Source organism: Carassius auratus, chromosome 31, assembly GCF_003368295.1.
Source record: "Carassius auratus strain Wakin chromosome 31, ASM336829v1, whole genome shotgun sequence".
In the NCBI taxonomy this organism is placed as follows: Eukaryota; Metazoa; Chordata; class Actinopteri; order Cypriniformes; family Cyprinidae; genus Carassius; species Carassius auratus.
This window is the reverse complement of record NC_039273.1, coordinates 1124417-1143263: the sequence shown is the minus strand read 5'-3', so window position 1 is coordinate 1143263 and position 18847 is coordinate 1124417. Positions and strand designations below refer to the sequence as shown.

Sequence of the window (18847 nt, the reverse complement as noted above, 5' to 3'; positions counted from 1 at the left end):
ACCGAATACTCTTCAGTGTGTTCGGCTCCTTCTCGAAAACACACACACACACACACACACACACACACACACACAGTCAGCAGCAGGAGAACAACAGGGCTGGACAAGTGTAGCAGCAGCTGCTGGTCGGGTTCAGATTACAGATAAAGACATTTAGAGCGTCTCCTTCTCTTCTTCTCATTGTCCGTCACTGATTTCCAACTACGGCCAAAATAATATGAATCACACTTCCTGCTGGAGATCAGCCCTTACTAGTATGATTCATCAAAGCAGAAGATAACCTCTGAAACTAGGTTGAAAGAGTATGACTCAATCTATTCTTGGGAATAGCCGGCATCACTTTTGCCTTTTTTGGCTGGCTAATGACGATCATTAAAAAGCATTAAGCAATAAAAAAAAAAAAAACACTTCTCAAAATCTGAGAAAGTGATTGGTTCAAGCTTTTTTTTTTTTTTCACACTTGTCTGTTCACATGATCGTCGCAGGAGTCCAAGTCTGAACATGTCTGAAGGAACGGATATACGTGGGCCCAAGAGAGACAAATGTAGGCAAACCTGCCATTCGTTCTAGTCGGTTTCTCTTTTTTTAACTCATTGGATTTGATGGTCTACACACCGTTTATGGCCTTCAAACCCAATGCCACACACCAGGAACTGACCATCATAAAACCTATGGGTGGCCAACTAGAGAAACAAACTTAGAAGATCAATTTAGTTTGTCTAGATTGTACTCAAGGCTTTATGAAAAGCCTAAAAAAATGAATAGGAATCAACATACAGTAATGGATATTAAAGTTCAAAATGGAACTATAAGCTTGGCCTGGATGATCTCAGACGTTAAAAACAGTATTTGCTGGAGGTCAATATAAAATAACACAAAGACAAAAAGGAATGCACCAATATTATAATAATGGCAAAAAAAATAAATGAGTCATGTTATGGCCAATAATCAATAAATAGCCAGTACTGAATATTATTTCTATACTATTATACTATTTATTCAATTTATTCTGTCTAAATAAAAAAAAAATTAACAAAAAAAAATCAACCATTTCAAATGTTAATTAGGCATCATAACTACAAAATTAATGCTCATTTTGAGATTTGATAAGATTTAACTTGAAGATAAATTGATAAACTTGAAATTAGCATCAGATGACGACAACAGAAAACTAAAATATAAAAGGGAAATTTGCATGCATTGCCTAATATTAATGATAATGATGAATTTAAAAAATCTAAGTGGCAAAAAAGATATGTGTATGGTACTGATAAATTGGTACCATTTGAAAAGAAATGGAGTCAGCATTTCATATGCTACACAAATGTGTAAACTTGGTCAACTCAATGCATGTGCAGCCCGATTGTACATACTTAATATACACTCTTGCACTACTAATGCAATAAAAGAAAAAAATGAAAGGGAGGATTGAGTTACCAATAAATATTTGTGGTATTAAACCAGATGCATTTTCATTCAGGTACCATAGTTAGCTATAAACATGCTAACACTTTAACATTTAAACTTTGTTCAGTAAAAAAAAAGGGTACTTATCTAATGAGTGCTAAAGCAATATAATTTACATTTGGACACGTTGGAATAATGCATGATCAAGTTTGTTTAGCTAGCAATTTCTGCCTAGCCTACACATTATTGCTTCGATATGTTTAAGGCCTCAAATGTAATCATGTTTGATAGCATTTAACCAAGTCCTGCAGCTCAGAGCACTGACTTTCAGCTTCTAATAGAGAGCTTTTGTTTAAAAGTCAATGGCGAGAGATTGCTTCAACACCCTTCCAGAACTATCAGCTTATCTGAGAGAGGAAACCTTTTTGGTCTCAGCACATACTCTCTCTTTTCTACCAACTCCCCAATCACTTTCATTCACCCGCTTGCTTTCTTTTCCTCTCTGTGTTTGGCTTTAATAAATTCTTCCCTTCTTCTCCAATAACTTCCTCTTACTTCCTCTCTGGCTCGGCACTCAGGAAACGATCAGAGCTGTTGAAGAGCCTGCGAGAGAAAGAGAGAGCTGCCGAACTGCTCGACAGGCGAGAAAAATGTAAAATTACTAAGAGAGTGAAATTAGGAATAAACGGCTTTTACAAAACTAAAATGACTCTTTACATGAACAGAAGCACCTCGTGGAAATAACCCTTGACGCATACGAGACAGCTAAACATGATATTAACGATTCCCGATTCCTTTCGACATTATCCACCAGGGTGACTTTCCAGGACGGCCGTCTGCTCTCAGATCTCTCCATATGGTTTACTCTAGTCCTGGTTCAGTCAGCAGAGGAAAGACTGACACAAAGAGCGCCGCATGTGCCAGAGGACTCGCTCGAACATCTGATTCAGCACTTTCCTGCGGAAAATCATCAGCCGAATTTGTGAAGGAGTGCTCTTGCCTGACTTGGTCATTTAGTGGATGAGGTAGAGGCTCGAGCCAAACCCCACAAAGACCGAAAAGACATGCATAAAGAGACGAACGCTCACAGGACTCCTGGGATGGCAGAGAGAAAGAGGCCCCATGTGCTGATCTCTGAGTCACACATCTATGCCAAAAACAGAGGAAGACACAGACAAAACCTCATGCACCCACAAAGATTTGGTGTAAAAACTATTTTCTCCGAGAATAATTACAAAGAAAGGCAACACACTATTTAAAATTTCATTTTAACAGAAGTAGTATGAAAGACTGAAATGGTGTGTTCTTGTAAAATATACTCCAAAACTGTTTTTATACAGTGTACAAATTAAATTTGCAGTCAGATTTTATTATTAAAATTAGATTGAAACCTTTCTTAGAGATTTCTAAAACAAATATGGCAAAACTATAAAAGACAAATCACCAAATAAGCTTAATCAATTGTCTGTTATTTACCTCCAAAACTAGAGTAAATGCATTTGATGATATGTTTAAAACAAAACCAGATTTTTATATTTTATGAAGAAAAGTAACTGGCTCTTGCAAAACACAATGCTAGGGTGTTGTGAGTCCCTCATTCAATGTAAATTTAGGGGAATTTATAATTGGTTTCATCATACGCAAGGTGAAAATCATAAGTCTGTTCCCTGACACTAATACCACACATTTCTTTAATATGCCGCATTATACGAGACAAATGGCACAAATGTTGTGAGAAGTGAGACGAGTGGTTCACTCACAAATGATAATTCTGTCATCATTTATTCACCCACGCCTTGACTTACTTTTGTCTTTGAAAAACAAATGATGATATAAACTAAATGGGGTCCAAAATTATTATTATGATGATTATTTTGGATTTTTCAAAATATCTTCTATAAGTGATACAGGTTTGGAAAAACATGCTTGAATAAATACCATTAATACCTAGGATTTAGGGTTTATTCAAATGACTAATCCTAAGAATGAGCACTAAGTCTAAGTTAATTCATAATGTAATAGACATGATGAAAACAGCAACAATGTTCACTGTCATGATTATCACAATGATAACAGTCACATAAAAAAGCTTCTTAACAAAGAATGACAAATAAAAGCAACCACTATACAGAAGGCCAAAAATAACCAGTTTGCCTTCCTTTCTCCAATTCAGGTGCATGTTTGCATGGAGCGTATCTGACTGCCGCGTGAACCCCGGTGCACTGCCACAAACAGTTAGTTTCAAGAACAACTGGAAAGTTTAGCAACTTCAGACAGACAAAAAACAAAGGCTATACTGTTCAAGCCCACAGCTCGCCCCTCCCTCGAGTCACAAACAGCCACGGAGAAGCCAAAAAAAAAATCTTATCTGCCAATGCCTCGCGCGGGAATTGCATGTAAACAAGTGTCCTGAGAACGGGCATTAATTTTCAGTGCAATGTAAACACGCTTACATAAGCCATCTCTCCATTATAATTAATAAAGCATAGCGACACATTGTGCGTGCTCTGACTCGCGTCTCGCCACAGGCTCCATCGACCTCGACATGGATAAGGACTTTAATTTAAAAGGGAAAAATTTAATTTGGGGGAACTGAAGAGCATGTAAAATGTTTCCTTCTGCAAACACGGGGCTGTTGGGAGGCCAAACGCCAGTGCATCATTCGAGATGTTCTCTCTCTCAAACACACACACACAGATAGAGATTTGTTCAGAGCTTTGTTGACAGACAGGTAAGTGGTCACCATTTGGAGAGCCACTTCTGCGGCGGGTGCTAAAAGGCCGCTTCAATCCGCACAAATGGAAAGAGGCTCATTATGCTCTACGCTGGGCCCTTAACACAAACCAGCTAAAGGAACTGTCAACCGGCCAGCAATGTAAACACATATGGCACAAACAATCTGCTCCGATGGCACAAGAAGAGGATACACGCTGGACCTTCTGCATCAAGGACCGCTAGAAATGCAGTGGAGATGATTGCAAATTTCAGGACTGGTTTGGGAACAGGATTGAGAGCTCAGCGCAAGAACAAACAAATCATTAAAACTGATTTGTTAGCTTATTAAACAGTAAAGCTCTATGTAATGCGGGAGAGCAAGAGGTTGAAATGACGTGTCATCATATGGCAAAGCCCCACAGTGGAGGGAGTTCAGGGTTCGTTTGTGATGTATGAGGAAAAATACATAAATAAAATGAGTACAGCATATCTGCAGCTGAACAACAAATGTGGCCCATCACAGAAGCCATAAAAGGCAACATGTGGCATTTGTTTAAATTTACATCCAAAAATGTGTTTGCTTAAAATGTGTCTTGTCTTGTCAACAACCTTGTCTATTAAAAAAAAAAAAAAAAAAAAAAGATGCTCGGTTTCAGAATTCTGTGTAAAACAATACTTTCATTTCAGAAATGTGCTTTTGTAATCATTAACTTGTATTATGTGAAAATGTATCATTATATAACCCATGCCTTGTGATCTTCTTCAGTACTGGCCACTGTAAATGGCATAAGGGAAAACTAACACTAATTCTAGTGGGCTTGAGCTTACATATTTACCCAAGGAATATTTTTTTCAAAAGACATTTCCGTACAGTGAAGGCTTACAGTAAAGTGACTTACATATCACGTAAGAGGCACATACCAGTACAGGTTGCCTGGAGTGCATGTCACAAATTAAACTAGACTAAACTTCCTGTAAAAGACTTAAGAAGCCGAACCACTGATGTGTAAATCTCTTGGTGGGTTTCATTTGTTGTTGATCAGATAATGGGGTAACATCTCAATAAATTTCAGAAGACAATGTGTTTTGGACTCAAGAGCAAGAAAAGAATTTGGCTGAGATTTGCCTCAAAATCTAAATGTAAACAAAAAAATTAAATAGGAGAAAATGTTACAATTTAGATACTTTTACTGTTGACTAAACAATACAAAAAAACAGCACAACATCTAGTCCACGTACTGTCTCTTTAAGAAGCTACAACAACAATCACTTCTAAACACAACCCGACCTTTATCTAGCTGTATTTCAAACTCTTTTTGAGAAGCCCAACTTTTCTAAAAGGAGGCAAAACATAAGACAACCTAATCAAGCAGCAGAACTAGAAGAGTCAGTTTGAGCTGAACTGAGTCCAACCTGAAGTGCAGCATTTCTGTTTAACGAAACCTGTCCATTCATAGTAACTCAGAGGAACGATAAAAATATGGAGAGCATCATTAAAAACACTCACATGTGTGTTGAGCAAACTAAAAATGAATTGACATATTCGTTGTGGAGGACAGAACTCAAAATACTTGGGTCTCACCAACTAACCCAGGGGGGAAAAAAGTAAATCACAAAAGAACACAGATAAGATGAAACTGTTTGATAAGATGAGAACTAATTAACACGCTTGTTGTCCTAAAAACCTACATCCTCCTAGGATCCCTCAGGAAAATTTGTTACACTGAAAATAATCACATTCATGAGGGTTCATGTTTAAATTATGGAAAAAAAAATTTCATAGATTTACAGAAACTATTTAAAGATGAATAACATCTTAAAGACCAAAGGCCATGATTAGATCAACAAATTTGACCATAAAGACCAAACAGTTTTCACAGTTTGTATCTTGAAAAGCACAATATATACAAATAAATATGAATGGAATGATGAGAAAATGTTATTTTTTATTTAATAAAACACATTTGAATTTTTTTGTTTAGATATTTTTTTAAATGTCACAAAGTCGGGATAGGACACCAAAAAGGGTTAAAATCATCTTTAAAACATAGAAGGGTTAATACTGAAATGCTCAATCTGAGCTGTTTGGGCGGGAAGATCACTCAACGTCACTGCTATACCTGAGGAACCAAAATAGTTTTTATTCTTAAAAAAAAAAAAACACATCATTATAATATAACAAAGAGTTTATTAAGAGAACAAAAATCCATACTTAAACATAATAATATTTCATTCAGTTTTGATATGTCCAATCTGTAAAGTGCCCGAAGACATATATGGCCATTTCCAAAAAAAAATCAGTTTTCATATCAAACAGTTTTACAATACATTGTTTTTACATTATTTCTAAGGTTAAGTGAGTTCAACTCTTCCCAAAAGTTTTTTTTTTACTCTTAAAAATGTTGTTACAACCCAACTTTGGGTCAAATATGGACTAACCCAAATGTTGGTAAGTTTTTAACCCAGAACTTGGGTTAGTCCATATTTAACCCAATGTTGGGACAAAACAACCAATCATGTTTTTAGAGTGTGCAATGAACTTTGTTAATAATAAACATAACTTTTAATGCATGTACTTTTCTCCTCTTAAATCCACCTCACAAATAATCTCACAGAAATCAGTAAATATTAAACCTATTGAGCCTGTCAAGTGAAACAAACACAGTCAGACTTACCTGATAACGTAGAAAACGGGGTGAGAGATCTCTCCAAACACTTCTGTCGCTTCTCTCTGACAATTCCCTGGAACAACAAAACCGCTTTCCTTATTTTCAGTCACAAGTGTTTGGGAAACCCTGCTATGAGAGTAACTAAGAGCCTGTGCGGACGAGCAGGACATTTTCGACTCCGCTTCTACGTGCAACAATGGAAGCGTTAGTTGCAATAATGTTTCTAACTTAAAAGTCTAATTCAAAGGCTAAAAGTTCCGGGCTATCACACTAAAATCGGTTCCTCGCTCTCACACACGCACAATTACAGCATATCCACACGGAATTCTGTCCCTCATCCCACCCAACGCAGGGAGTTCCGAGGAAAAATGCGAAATATGACAAAGATCTGAAAACTTCGCTAGAGCGGCATGAAAAACGCGATCAGACAAAGGGAACGAGTCAATCTAAAACTCACCTTTATTGGCAAACACCTCTACCGATAGAACTGGACGAGGTTTATTTCTTTAACGTTATATTTATCTTGGTGCTGTATTGTTTTCAGTAATATTTCTCCCGGTTTGACAGTAAAGGTGGAATGCGAAGTATGGGTTTGGTATGAAATTCACGCACTTCAGTGGAAAACGAAGGAGGGGGAGAAAAGTTTAAGGAGGGGCCACCGTTGCGCGTCAATCAACGCTGCTGGGGGCGGGGACTTCTCCAAAGGCCCGCCCACTTTGGGCTTCAGAGAAGAAAATATGACAGCTGTACTTGAGCTACTGTGCGTTTGAGTTAAAAAATACCAAGTTTAGATTAATGTAATTACGTTTAACAATAAAAAAATAGCGCAGCGTAGATAATATCTGGAACATAATATGATATTGCAAATATTCACACAATTAGTTTGTGCATTAACATAACTAATTAGACTGGTAACATTTACAATGTTTAGTTCATTAATAACTTAATTAGTATTATTTTGCGTTTGTGGATTTAAGAAATACTTGTTGGAATTTCTGAACGTTTATTTTATAATAGGGCCACTTTAAATATGTTAAAATCTGTATACAAACAAAAGAAGTAAAATATGCTCATTAAAATAAGTAATTACTTACTCATTTACTGAAAATAAAAACGAATGCCGTTAAAAAAAGTTTAGACAAAAAAAATTGCCAATTTAAATATGTTAAAATATGTCAAATGTGTTAATTCAAATAAGTACTTATATACTCATTTACTGAAAAATAAAAACTAACATAGGTTCAACATTTTATACAAAAACTTATAATAATTCAAATAATTTTTCAGTACTAAGCTTAATGTTATGTTTATACACACACACACACACACACGTCTGGTCAGCTATCCTTGTGGGGACTCTCCATAGGCGTAATGGTTTTTATACTGTATTTTCTATCGCCCTACACCAACCCTACCCCTAAACCTAACCCTCACAGGAAACTTTCTGCATTTTTAGATTTTCAAGAAACTTCATTCTGTGTAATTTATTAGCTTGTTTACCCGTGGGGACCTCAATTTAGGTCCCCACCGTGACACGAGTCCCCATGAGTCTGTGTGTATTCAGGTTTAAGTCCCTACCAGAATAGAAAAACAAGTACACAAATCACACATACACGCACGCACGCACACACACACACACACACACACACACACACACACACACACACACACACACACACACACACACATATATATATATATATATATATATATATATGAGATAAACACTGTGTTTTAAACACTTTTTAAAAGCACATTATATTATATTTGCAGATTAAATACTGCTTGATTCCCAGACCCTTAGAAGGCCATCATCACCATACTCTTCATCATTCTGCATTTCTAATAGAATCCATTCAACATTCCAGAGCGATGAGTGTGAGCAGCAAAACTTCTTCACCACAACCAACCTCTCAGGGGAGCAAAACACTCATGCTCAGTGATGTAATATGCTGGAATGGATCCTAAGATTATAATGCACGAATGCTGCTTCCACGTACGTAGAGCTCCGTCTGTAGGCCAAGCCTGAAACAGAGTACAGTCCAGAATGAAGATTAGCAAAGTAAAAGTTTAAATATTACAAGGGCTACAAAAAGCTACAGGAACATGACAAGGAAATAGTTGAAACTATCACAGCAACTCAATGTGTTAACTTTTTTGAGACCTACAAGTTTGAACAACCAACCCAGCAGGCTGTGACAGATCATCCGGTCTAGCCTGAGGCTGAAAGTTTAAAGAGAGATCCCCATCGAGACTTTAATTCTGTTATACTGTGCATGCATTCAGCCTCATGCAATGACTTAAGATCTGTATTTTTTTTTTTTACCTTACAAGATTTTGAAAGGCTATTAAACTCATTATAAATCAGCATTCCCAACTCATTATACGTTTTCAAATCGACTGTAATTTGCTATTATTGCCATAGCATTTATGAATCCATTAATTTTAAATTAATGTTAAAGCCTAAAACATTTCTCGATATTTGGTTATTGGTTAACATCAGTTTTCAATGTTGAAGCTGCTTTGGTGGTTTTAAAGGGAAAAATAAATTTCAGAGTCAAAGAGAAGCATTAAAAAAAAAAAAGTATAAATGAAACAAAAAATACCAAAGATACACAGAAGGTGCAAGGAAGTACATTTTTATTTCATATTGACTTTAGGCAACCTGCATTCTCAAAAGCAAAACCTTTCACACATCCATCAAACACCCAGAAACAAAACTCTTAAACGAAGCACATTTTTACAAACACTTATTTCATTTCAAAGTATATTTCAAATTTTTCTTCCTACATTTACATTTGCATTAGGTAAAAATGGAATGACATGACTAATGACTTTTGTCTGTGTGCATTAAGACAGTTATGGGTTTTTATCAAATATCTTATGTTACACAAATAACAAACTACAATTACACGTACAAGGCAAAACAAAACAATTAAACACCAAACATCAGGTGTTCACATATGCATCAAGTGATTTGGTATTCCTGTATTGACACTCATTATTCCAGATCATCTTTGCTTGAGTAAGCAAACAGCACAAGCGGTTGAAATGTTTGACATAGCCTACTCCAAGCATCAGTCAATTATATTTCATGTGCAAAAATCAGAAATTTACTATCAGCTTTGACAACCCTGGACCTTGCTTTAATCTTGGGCCCTCTTTCTTGCTTGCTCTCAGATAAGCATTCTTACACTGTTACTCACACAAAACACCAATAATACAGATACATGTTTTTTCCCCTTTTTAAAAGGAATAGTTCACCCAAAAATTTACATTTTCTAAAAATGTACTCACCCAGAGTGCTCAAGCCATCCAAGATTTAGAGGTTTGTCTCTTCAATGGAAAAGATTTGGAGAGATTAAGGATTACATCACTTGCTCAGCATTGGATCCTCTGCAGTGAATGGGTGCCGTCAGAATGAGAGTCCAAACAGCTGATAAAAACATCACAATAATCCACAAGTAATCCACAGCACTCAGTTAACATCTTGTGATGCCAAAAGCTGTGTTTATAAAAAAACAAATCTATCATTAAGATGGTTCTAACTTCTTTAACTTTATTATGGATTATGGATTTTGGACAAGAGTTTTTATTTAAAAAAATTAAAACTCCCTAATAAAAGATTTGTTTGTTACAAACACACAGTCATTAAATGATGAACTGGAGTGGTATTGATTATTACTTGTGGATTATTGTCATGTTATTATCAGATGTTTGGACTCTCATTCTGACGGCACCCATTCACTGCAGAGGATCCAATGGTGAGCAAGTGATGCAATGCTACATTTCTCCAAATCAACTCATCTTGAATGTTCTGATGGTGAGAAAATTTTCTGCAATTTTGGGTGAACTAGTTTTTTTATTTTTATTTATTTTACTAGGATTAGATAACACCAATTTTAACCAGGTTTACTAAAATGTAAAGCAGACAATGTTAAAACACATTTTTCCTAATTGCATGGTATGCATAACAATAAAACCATTAAATAAATCCATTGTTTCTTTTGCCCTTTTCAAACACAGGACACATCTAGCATGACCTCCTCACCACCAGGGGTCATTTACATCTTTCAAACTCAAAATCAAACACCTCAAAACTCTTCCTCCCTTCTCAGTACATCCACTGTACAACCATTACTTATTTTAAGCCAAAGCTGGTATCACCAGCAGATCTCTCTATGGCATGTAAAATCATGCAACCCCACTAGCAATGGTGGCTTTATCTTACAGATTTATGGGTTTTGGTCTTCTCGTCGTGAATTGAGCTGATGATGAGTGAGAACATTTCCCATTTGTTGCATTTGACAAAATCACGGACGTCTTTACACTTTTACTCGCAGGCCATTTTGCCATCAAAGCTGGAGAGAGCGATAGCAAAGGCTTGTACAGCACACAGAGGATACCTGTAGTCCAGAGTGAAGGCATCGTCTGCTACTCTCCCAAACTGCATCACTATATAGTCCTCTGAAATATAGTGAAAAAGAGGCTCATGTAATGCTTTATTTACTCAGCCAACATACAAATATAGCATTGATTATTATTTTGCAATAAAATTGTATAACTGCTGACAGACACTGCATATTGCACAAGTGTACACTGCACATTTCATACTTCAAATAGTGAAACAGTATGCAAACAGTATGCAACATGGAACAATAAACATTTCAAATACTGCTTTGCTACACTTGAGCATTTTGCATTTTTAATTCAATTAAAGTATGATTATTTTGAATTTCTAATCAATTTTTTGTGAGCTAATAATACATTTTGTGTAATTACTAATGAATGAAGAGATTAAAATAGTTGCTGCTATTATTTGTGGTACAGTTGTCACAATGGTAATGGGTGGGGAGATCAAGTGCATTGCATTGTGGGATACAGTGTGTTGCATTAAAAATGTTTACACTTTTGACACTTTTAGTCAACACGTATTACAGAGCATTTAAAGTATACAGGTTATCATAACCATGTTATTAGCTTAACCTATATATATATATATATATATATATATATATATATATATATATATATATATATATATATATATATATATATATATATACATATAAACAATAATTTAAATAAAGCTGAAATAAAATTAAAATATTCTGGAAAAAAAGGAACTTAAAAAAAATCAATCCATTAGAAATGTTGATCTGGCAAATGACTGGAATAAAATTTGAAATACTAAAATTAATAAAATATCCATAAAAAAGCTTAATAGAGATATAAAACAAATATACAGTAGCTTATGTTTTGGAGCTGCAGAGATATGGTTAAGTTACTTACGGTCTTTGTTATGCACAATCTGGAAGTTTTTGATGGAGGCCTGTGTGACTCTGCCGTTGAAGTTTAACACGTGTGACGCCGTTTCTTCATTCCACACCGGCGTCTTATTGCGCAGCTCTATCAAGTTCTCCATATTTCTGTTCTGATGTCTAATGAGGAGGCCATCATTTTCCTGTTGGGAAGCAGTTGATTCAGCTGCCATTTTAACAAATACATACATCCAATAAATAAAAAAAAAGTAAATAAAATGAAAAAAAAAATATCATTTTACAAATATTTGTGTTTTACTTACACTACGTGGCCGCATAGGGACTCGTTCTCCATCTTTGTTCATGCCAGGAATGATTACAATCATTCGCCTTGGTCCTTTCATGCCCAAAACATTTGTTTCCTAAATTCACAATGCAATTTGAAATTAATGCTATGAAATATAGCAAGCACTGAATAACTAAAACAACAGCAGCCTTACATAGATAATAGCTGCTAACTCCTGCCGTGCGTTAGACATGTCCGGCAGAGCTCTGTCCGGATGCAGTGCATTATCAAACACCGTGAACTTGGTTCCCATCAGATTTGACCTGAAATATACATGCAAATAACCTTTACATGAAAAAGACTGTCTTACAGACCTACAAAAGAGTCCAAGAGGAGCAGCTATAATGGTAATGCATGCAAACCCACTTACCTCAGCTTCCCAATGAAGTTTTCTCCTCCTCTGGAGAGGTCGGTCGGGTCTATGGAGATCAAGTAGTTTGAGGTTGTGCTTTTTTTCCTCTTCCTTCCCGCTAGCAAAAATACCTGGATATAAGATGGACAGAAAAATGTGTCACATCAAAAATCATATTACTCCTGTTTGCAAAGCTAAAATTACTGACATATATTGTCGTTATAAAAATTAAAAGATTTTTAAAGAAATCAATATGTTTAATCAGCAAGGATCCATTACATCGATCAAGAGTATAACAGTAAAGTAAAGCTGTCTATCTATATTTCTATTTAAATGAATGCATTCTTTTATACTTTCTATACATCAAAGATAAATCCTAATTGTATCACTATTTCCACAAAAATATGAAGTAGCACAATTGTTTTCAACACTGATAATAATCAGATATGTTTCTCGAGCAGCAAATTATCATATTTTCATGATTTCTGAAGATTATGTGACACTGAAGACTGGAGGAATGATGCTGAAAATACAGCTGCGCATCACAGAAATAAAAGACATTTTCAAATATTCACTTAGAAAACCAGTTATTTTGAATTATATAAAAATATTTCATAAAATTACAAATTTAATTGTAGTCTTGATCACATAAATGCAGTCTTGGTGAACGTAAGAGACTTCTTCAAAAACAAAAGCACACCATATGTAGAGATAAAAACCAATGTCAGTACTTTCTTCTCATCGTCCAGGTGCAGGTAGTACGTTGGGTAAAGGCCTCGGTCCATCCCTCTCTTGTCACGGGTCACTTTGCACTTTACCGTGACGCCTTGTTGTACAGGCTGAAGAACGAACTCCTCCAGATTGTCAAACTCGATGGGAGGAGAAGGTGCTCGCTCCTCCTTCAGAGGAATAAGAGAGGAATCTTAGAAACGTTTCCTGTGATGATCATAGTCTTTTGTTACTAGAGAAATAAAATCATCGGAAATGAATGCTGCAGTGAGAATTAATGTGGAAGATAATGAATTCACCTTCTTTCCTTTTTTCCCTTTGCCCTTTTTCTTCTTCTTTGTCACTTCTGAATCAGAGTCTTCAGTCTCTTCTGCTTTAGCAGGAGCTTAGGATGAGAAGCAATCAAATTAGATAGGGGTCCAGCTGATAATGGTTTGGATCGGCGCTCTCTATAAAGGCAACACACAAATCTAAAGCTAAAGACACAGGTAAAATTATTTCAATGCTGAAGGTGAGGTACAGATTGTCTGCACTAGAAGAAAGCTGCACGCTGCACGCAAATGAAATTCAGGCTCTGAGTGAAAATCCTAATCGGAGCATCATTATAAATAATTCTACACGATAAAAAATAGCTTCTAAAAGATTGGTATCGGTGATCGTATCATATAGATACTGCTTCCTGTGACCAGCTCCAAAAATCCTGATTGGAGTATGCTTAAAATTAGACATGGAAATGTCCATTTTATGGAAACAAGTCAGTTCAGACATAGATAATAACAATCATATTTAATTTCCTCACACTGTGACATGGTATAAATCTCCTTTAACATCATTTCATTGCTATTCAGAAAACAAATATAACATATGCCATGCAGATTCTATTTTATTTATTTGTTTGTTTATCAATTTATGTATATATTATTTACTTATTCAATGAACTGTTTATAGTGATATAATTGTGTGTATACATAAAATGTTTTATATATTATTGAAGCTTTAAAATTGCATATACCATAATGTCTTGAAAGGATCAGGGCTTACTTTTGGTCTTTTTTGTCTTTTTGTCCTTGTCCTTGTCTTTGTCCCCTCCTGTCTGAAACATGCATGCTGGGTTTGAGCTGCTCTTCTTCTTCGTCTTGCTGGTTTTGGTTTCTGGTTCGCTCTCCTCTTCACTCTCAGATTTAGCAGCTGCTTCACGTCACATTTGCAAACGCATGTATTATTCTGAATCATCAAACAGAGTCACACATGCACATAGACGAGCTCTCAAAACATTACCTTTCTTCTTACTCTTGGTTTCAGGCTTGTCTCCGTTGATCTGAAACATGGAGGCTGGTTCCTTCTTCTTGGCTTTAGACTTTCCTTTACTGTCTGCGTCCTCTTTGACATCTTAACATCATCAGAAAGCAAGCATAAATAAGTCAAGTTAGCAGATATTGTTGAAACTTACTAAACTAATATTATATCTCAGATTAGAAAGTTTAAAGTGCTTTGTAGTTTAAAACCTTTTGCTTTGGACTTCTTATCTTTTTCCTTTCCATCAGAACTTTCTTTTGAAGCTTTTTTCTTTGTCTTCTTCTGAGGAGTGGTCTCTTCATCATGCCCTTCTTCATCATCGTCATCTGTAGAACCTGTTTTGCAATAAACACATTTAAGTGCTCAGAAAATCTGGTTCAGACTGATTTTTGAATGTCACGTCTTTAGTATCACAGTTGTTTCTCTTTCAGACGAACTGAAGAGCAGACTGAGACTCAAACTCCTTGTTTCAAACAAAGCTCAAAATATAAAAAATCTGCAAACAAAATGTAAAGATCTCAAACATTTCTCATCAATTTTTCCCAAGATCTGAGCTGCTATACATGAACATTTTATAGCTCTATAAACTCTGACTGTTTTCAGTTTTTGAAGAGACTTTTTATTTATTTATGATTACTATTATTTAAAAAAAAAAAAGCTTAAGCTAAAATTAAAATGAAAAGGAAACATATAAATAGAAAATCTAATAATATAAAATATAAATAAATAACAAACATCATTTAATATAATAACATAAATAATATGAATGTGACCCTAGACCTTAGGGCTTTTTTATGTTTATTGAGATTAATATATAATCTGAAAGCTGAATAAATAAGCTTTCCATTGATGAATGGTTTATTAGGATCTGACAATATTTGGACAACTTTTTGTGGATTTTCTAAATTTTTTATTTTCATGCAACTATTATATCTAGATTTTCAAAATTTGAAAATAAAAATATTGAGAAAATACACAAAAAGTTGTCCAGTTCTGAGCAATGCATATTACTAATCAAATATTAAGTTTTGATATATTTACAGTAGGAAATGTACAAAATATTTACATGGAACATGATTTTTTACAAAAAATCCTAATAATTTTAGGCATAAAATAAAAATCTATAATTTTGACAATTTTTGGCTATTGCTACAAATATGCTCAAGACTGCTTTTGTGCTCCAGGGTCACAGATGACACACATGCAAAAAAAAAAAAAAAAAACACAAAGTCACTTACTCTTCTTCTTCTTTGGAGCACTTTTCGCTTTCTTTTTGATTTCCTTCTCCTTCTCTGTGGATTCTTTGTCCTTCTCCAGTTTCTTCTTCTTCACCTTCTCTCCATCTGTGAGGAAGGTTGGTGAGAGTTGTGTAAACAGACTGACAGAAGCGCAGTGATGTAACATCAGGACATGAGCTCTCTGCCGTACTCTGAGTGACCGAACTGCTCTCGGCCGGCAGATCACCGCTCTTCTTGCTCTTGGTCTTTTTGGGTTTGGCTTCGGTGCCGTTGGTCTCTGCTGGAGTCGACTCGGGCTTCTTCTTTTTGGGCTTCTGCAATATCCTGATGTGTGCAGTTATAAAATTATATTATTGTAATAGACATGTTGGACAGTAGATATTATTAAAACTAATCAAAGTTAGAAAGTTAGATTACTCACCAGTAAGGATGCAAGTGATAGCAACAAATTAAAAAAAGAATATATTTGTGACTTTAAGCCTATTCAATGAGTTCTAAAGAATGCTAATGCACAGTTATTGGATTTGAGTTTATGTGTACAACTTGTGCTTTGTTCTCTGAGCAATTTATTTACTAAATACTCTTATTTTTGTTTGAAACATGCTCACCAATCTGTCTGATGTGGAGGATGTTATACATGAAAGATATTTTAGGCTATATGTAAAGTATAAAAAAGCAACAACAACAAAAGGCAAACAAATGCAGGTAAAACTGCATCCAAAAACATATATCATTCTTCGGATTTTAAGATTTTTTATGCTTTTTTTATTAAACTGCATCCAAAAAAAAAAAAAACATTATTAATACATACATATACATATATATATATATGCATTTGAAGTTTTAGATAAAATAATTAACTTATCACATTGAGGTTTGCTTTATCTTTTTTATATAACAGCAGTGATTATTCAACTCGTCCTGTTTGTGAGTGATTAAGCTTCAAAAACCTCACTTCTATTCATTATTCTCTTTTATTTCACAAATATGTGTGTGTTAAATCTTTCCACTCATCTTTTCACCCTCGTATATATGGCCTAAAACAGGAGACACTCTCTGTGGGATCCTGTACTGACTGTCTGTGAGTCTGAAAGTGTGTGTATGTGTGTGTAAGCGTGTGTGATCCACTTAAGACACAGCCGGAATAAGGCTATTAATAGCATCAACTCAGTCAATCTCTGTCATGAGGTGTGGAGGAAAACAAAAAACCCTAATTCAATGTATCCATTAAATAAACAACAATAACAACAGCAACAAATAATACATTTACTGAATACAGTTTTGAAATAAGGCTTTAAAAATAAGGTAAAAATGAATGAACTCGTGTTGTGTTTGTAGGTCATCTTTTATATTTCGAATGAGACTGAATGAGGCATATTTTCATTTATAAATTTATCATCATTTCAAAATGATCTGTCAAGCTCTGAACCCTTAAACTAAATACATCGTAACTATCAAACATATTCTTGATTACTACAATACTACATCACCATACACATATTATATAAATGTGCAATGCATCATAATTTCTACTAGATGTTATAGTTATACTAGTAGTCCTACTAGTAATATGTAAATATAAGACTTTAATATTTTACAGCCATTTAGCATTTTCCAAATCACAAGCAACAGAACTGAAGTGATTAATAATAGTGAAATTCATGGCTGGATGTGTTTGATTTGTTAAATTGCATGTATTTTTTTGCAATTATCCATTAGATATCACTGAACTTTCCTGTAAAACTAGGAGTGACCTCACTATAACACACTATTTATTTATTTATTTATTTATTTATTATAACACACTATTTAGACAAGTGACATCAACCAACATACCAATGATAGCATGCTTGTTATGTTTTTTAATTATCAGTATTAAATATATTAATTGGGATTAAATCTATTCTGATGACAGATCTAGTTTAAAACAGAATCTCTGAATGTTCTTCAGTAAATCAACAGGTATTTGGATGATGATAATAATAATAATACTAATAATAATAATAAAATCGATTGATTAAATCAAACTCACCTTTTCGGCAGACATGTCCCTGATCTTGAAACTGTATCTGATAAAGTTGATCAGAAGCGTGCGAGGCCTCGCTGCAGTGATTGAATGAGAAAGTGTGGGGCTTTACTCAATGAACCTCCATCAGCAGAAAGTTGCTAAGCGGATTTTCCCACTGTCCCATCTGTCAAACTCACACATCGAGCGGCACTGGAGAAGAAGAAATAACAGAGAAGAGAAGATAGATGGGTCACTGACAAATGGACGTCAACTTAAAGATTTTTATGTAGGTTGAAATTAAATGTTCACCACTTTTAATCACATTTTGCCTTTACTAGTGGACATGGAAGTAAATCCACATAAAGTTTAATCAATAGTTAAAAGTAACATCCAACATCTTTGATGTAACATCTTTCTTGATCTCCACAGGACTTAATTTGTTTGCTTATTAATTTAACTCTGTTTATTTCCATTTGTTTGTTTATTTAATAAATAATGTAATATTGTCATCCAGCCCTGCAGATCATCTTCTTCCTGTCCTGCATGTGATGTAGATTTCCTCCTGAGCATCATGCATGCACTAAATGTGTCAATGGACTGACCCAGTCATCGTAATACACATTTGTGTAATTAAGGTAAATACTGTGATTTCTTACTATTATTAATGATTCACATCACTCTGCTGAATTTATAAGTCACCTGCTGCTGCCTTGATTGGTCATCATGTTTAAATTTAGTTGAATGATTCCTTGCTAAATGCTAAAAAACACTCCCCTTGCTGACACATTAAACAAACATTTGATTTTGCTATTGCTGAACATAATTT

General features: G+C 34.9%; 2 protein-coding genes across 13 annotated transcripts in view; both read right to left on the bottom strand.

Moving 5' to 3' along the window:
• Positions 1-7415, bottom strand: part of LOC113050146 (transcriptional enhancer factor TEF-5-like) — a 34229-nt gene extending 26814 nt beyond the window's left edge. For 6 of the 11 annotated variants that reach the window (XM_026212853.1, XM_026212856.1, XM_026212858.1 and 3 more), the window contains exons 1-2: positions 7249-7414; positions 6798-6864 (exon numbers count right to left, since the gene is read on the bottom strand). The gene's annotated coding sequence lies outside the window, so the exon portion shown is untranslated. Of the gene's footprint in view, positions 1-6797; positions 6865-7248 lie in introns of all 11 variants that reach the window. The other 5 variants (XM_026212849.1, XM_026212850.1, XM_026212851.1 and 2 more) reach the window with 1 other exon arrangement.
• Positions 7416-10521: 3106 nt separating this feature from the next.
• LOC113051079 (tubby-related protein 1-like) lies at positions 10522-18180 on the bottom strand. Of its 2 annotated transcripts, none has more exons than XM_026214690.1 (13): positions 18046-18180; positions 16204-16327; positions 16014-16118; positions 14985-15110; positions 14758-14868; positions 14521-14670; positions 13779-13864; positions 13482-13649; positions 12769-12881; positions 12553-12661; positions 12376-12474; positions 12084-12255; positions 10522-11258 (listed from the first exon to the last, which is right to left on the bottom strand). In XM_026214690.1, the coding sequence occupies exons 1-13, from the start codon at positions 18058-18060 to the stop codon at positions 11125-11127; spliced, it is 1512 nt and encodes a 503-aa protein (XP_026070475.1). In that variant the 5' UTR covers positions 18061-18180; the 3' UTR covers positions 10522-11124. The 2 variants fall into 2 exon arrangements, with proteins under 2 accessions (XP_026070475.1, XP_026070476.1); XM_026214691.1 differs by having other exon boundaries at positions 14521-14667.
• Between the last annotated feature and the right edge of the window lie 667 nt (positions 18181-18847).

What these genes read in the sequence shown, in the direction of transcription:
- LOC113051079 (XM_026214690.1), bottom strand. An exon ending in AAAGACAAAAAAGACCAAAA is followed by an intron (nt 13,865 to 14,520) that starts GTAAGCCCTGAT and finishes TCTCATCCTAAG; the next exon opens with CTCCTGCTAAAGCAGAAGAG. An exon ending in ACCTGGACGATGAGAAGAAA is followed by an intron (nt 12,882 to 13,481) that starts GTACTGACATTG and finishes TCTTATATCCAG; the next exon opens with GTATTTTTGCTAGCGGGAAG.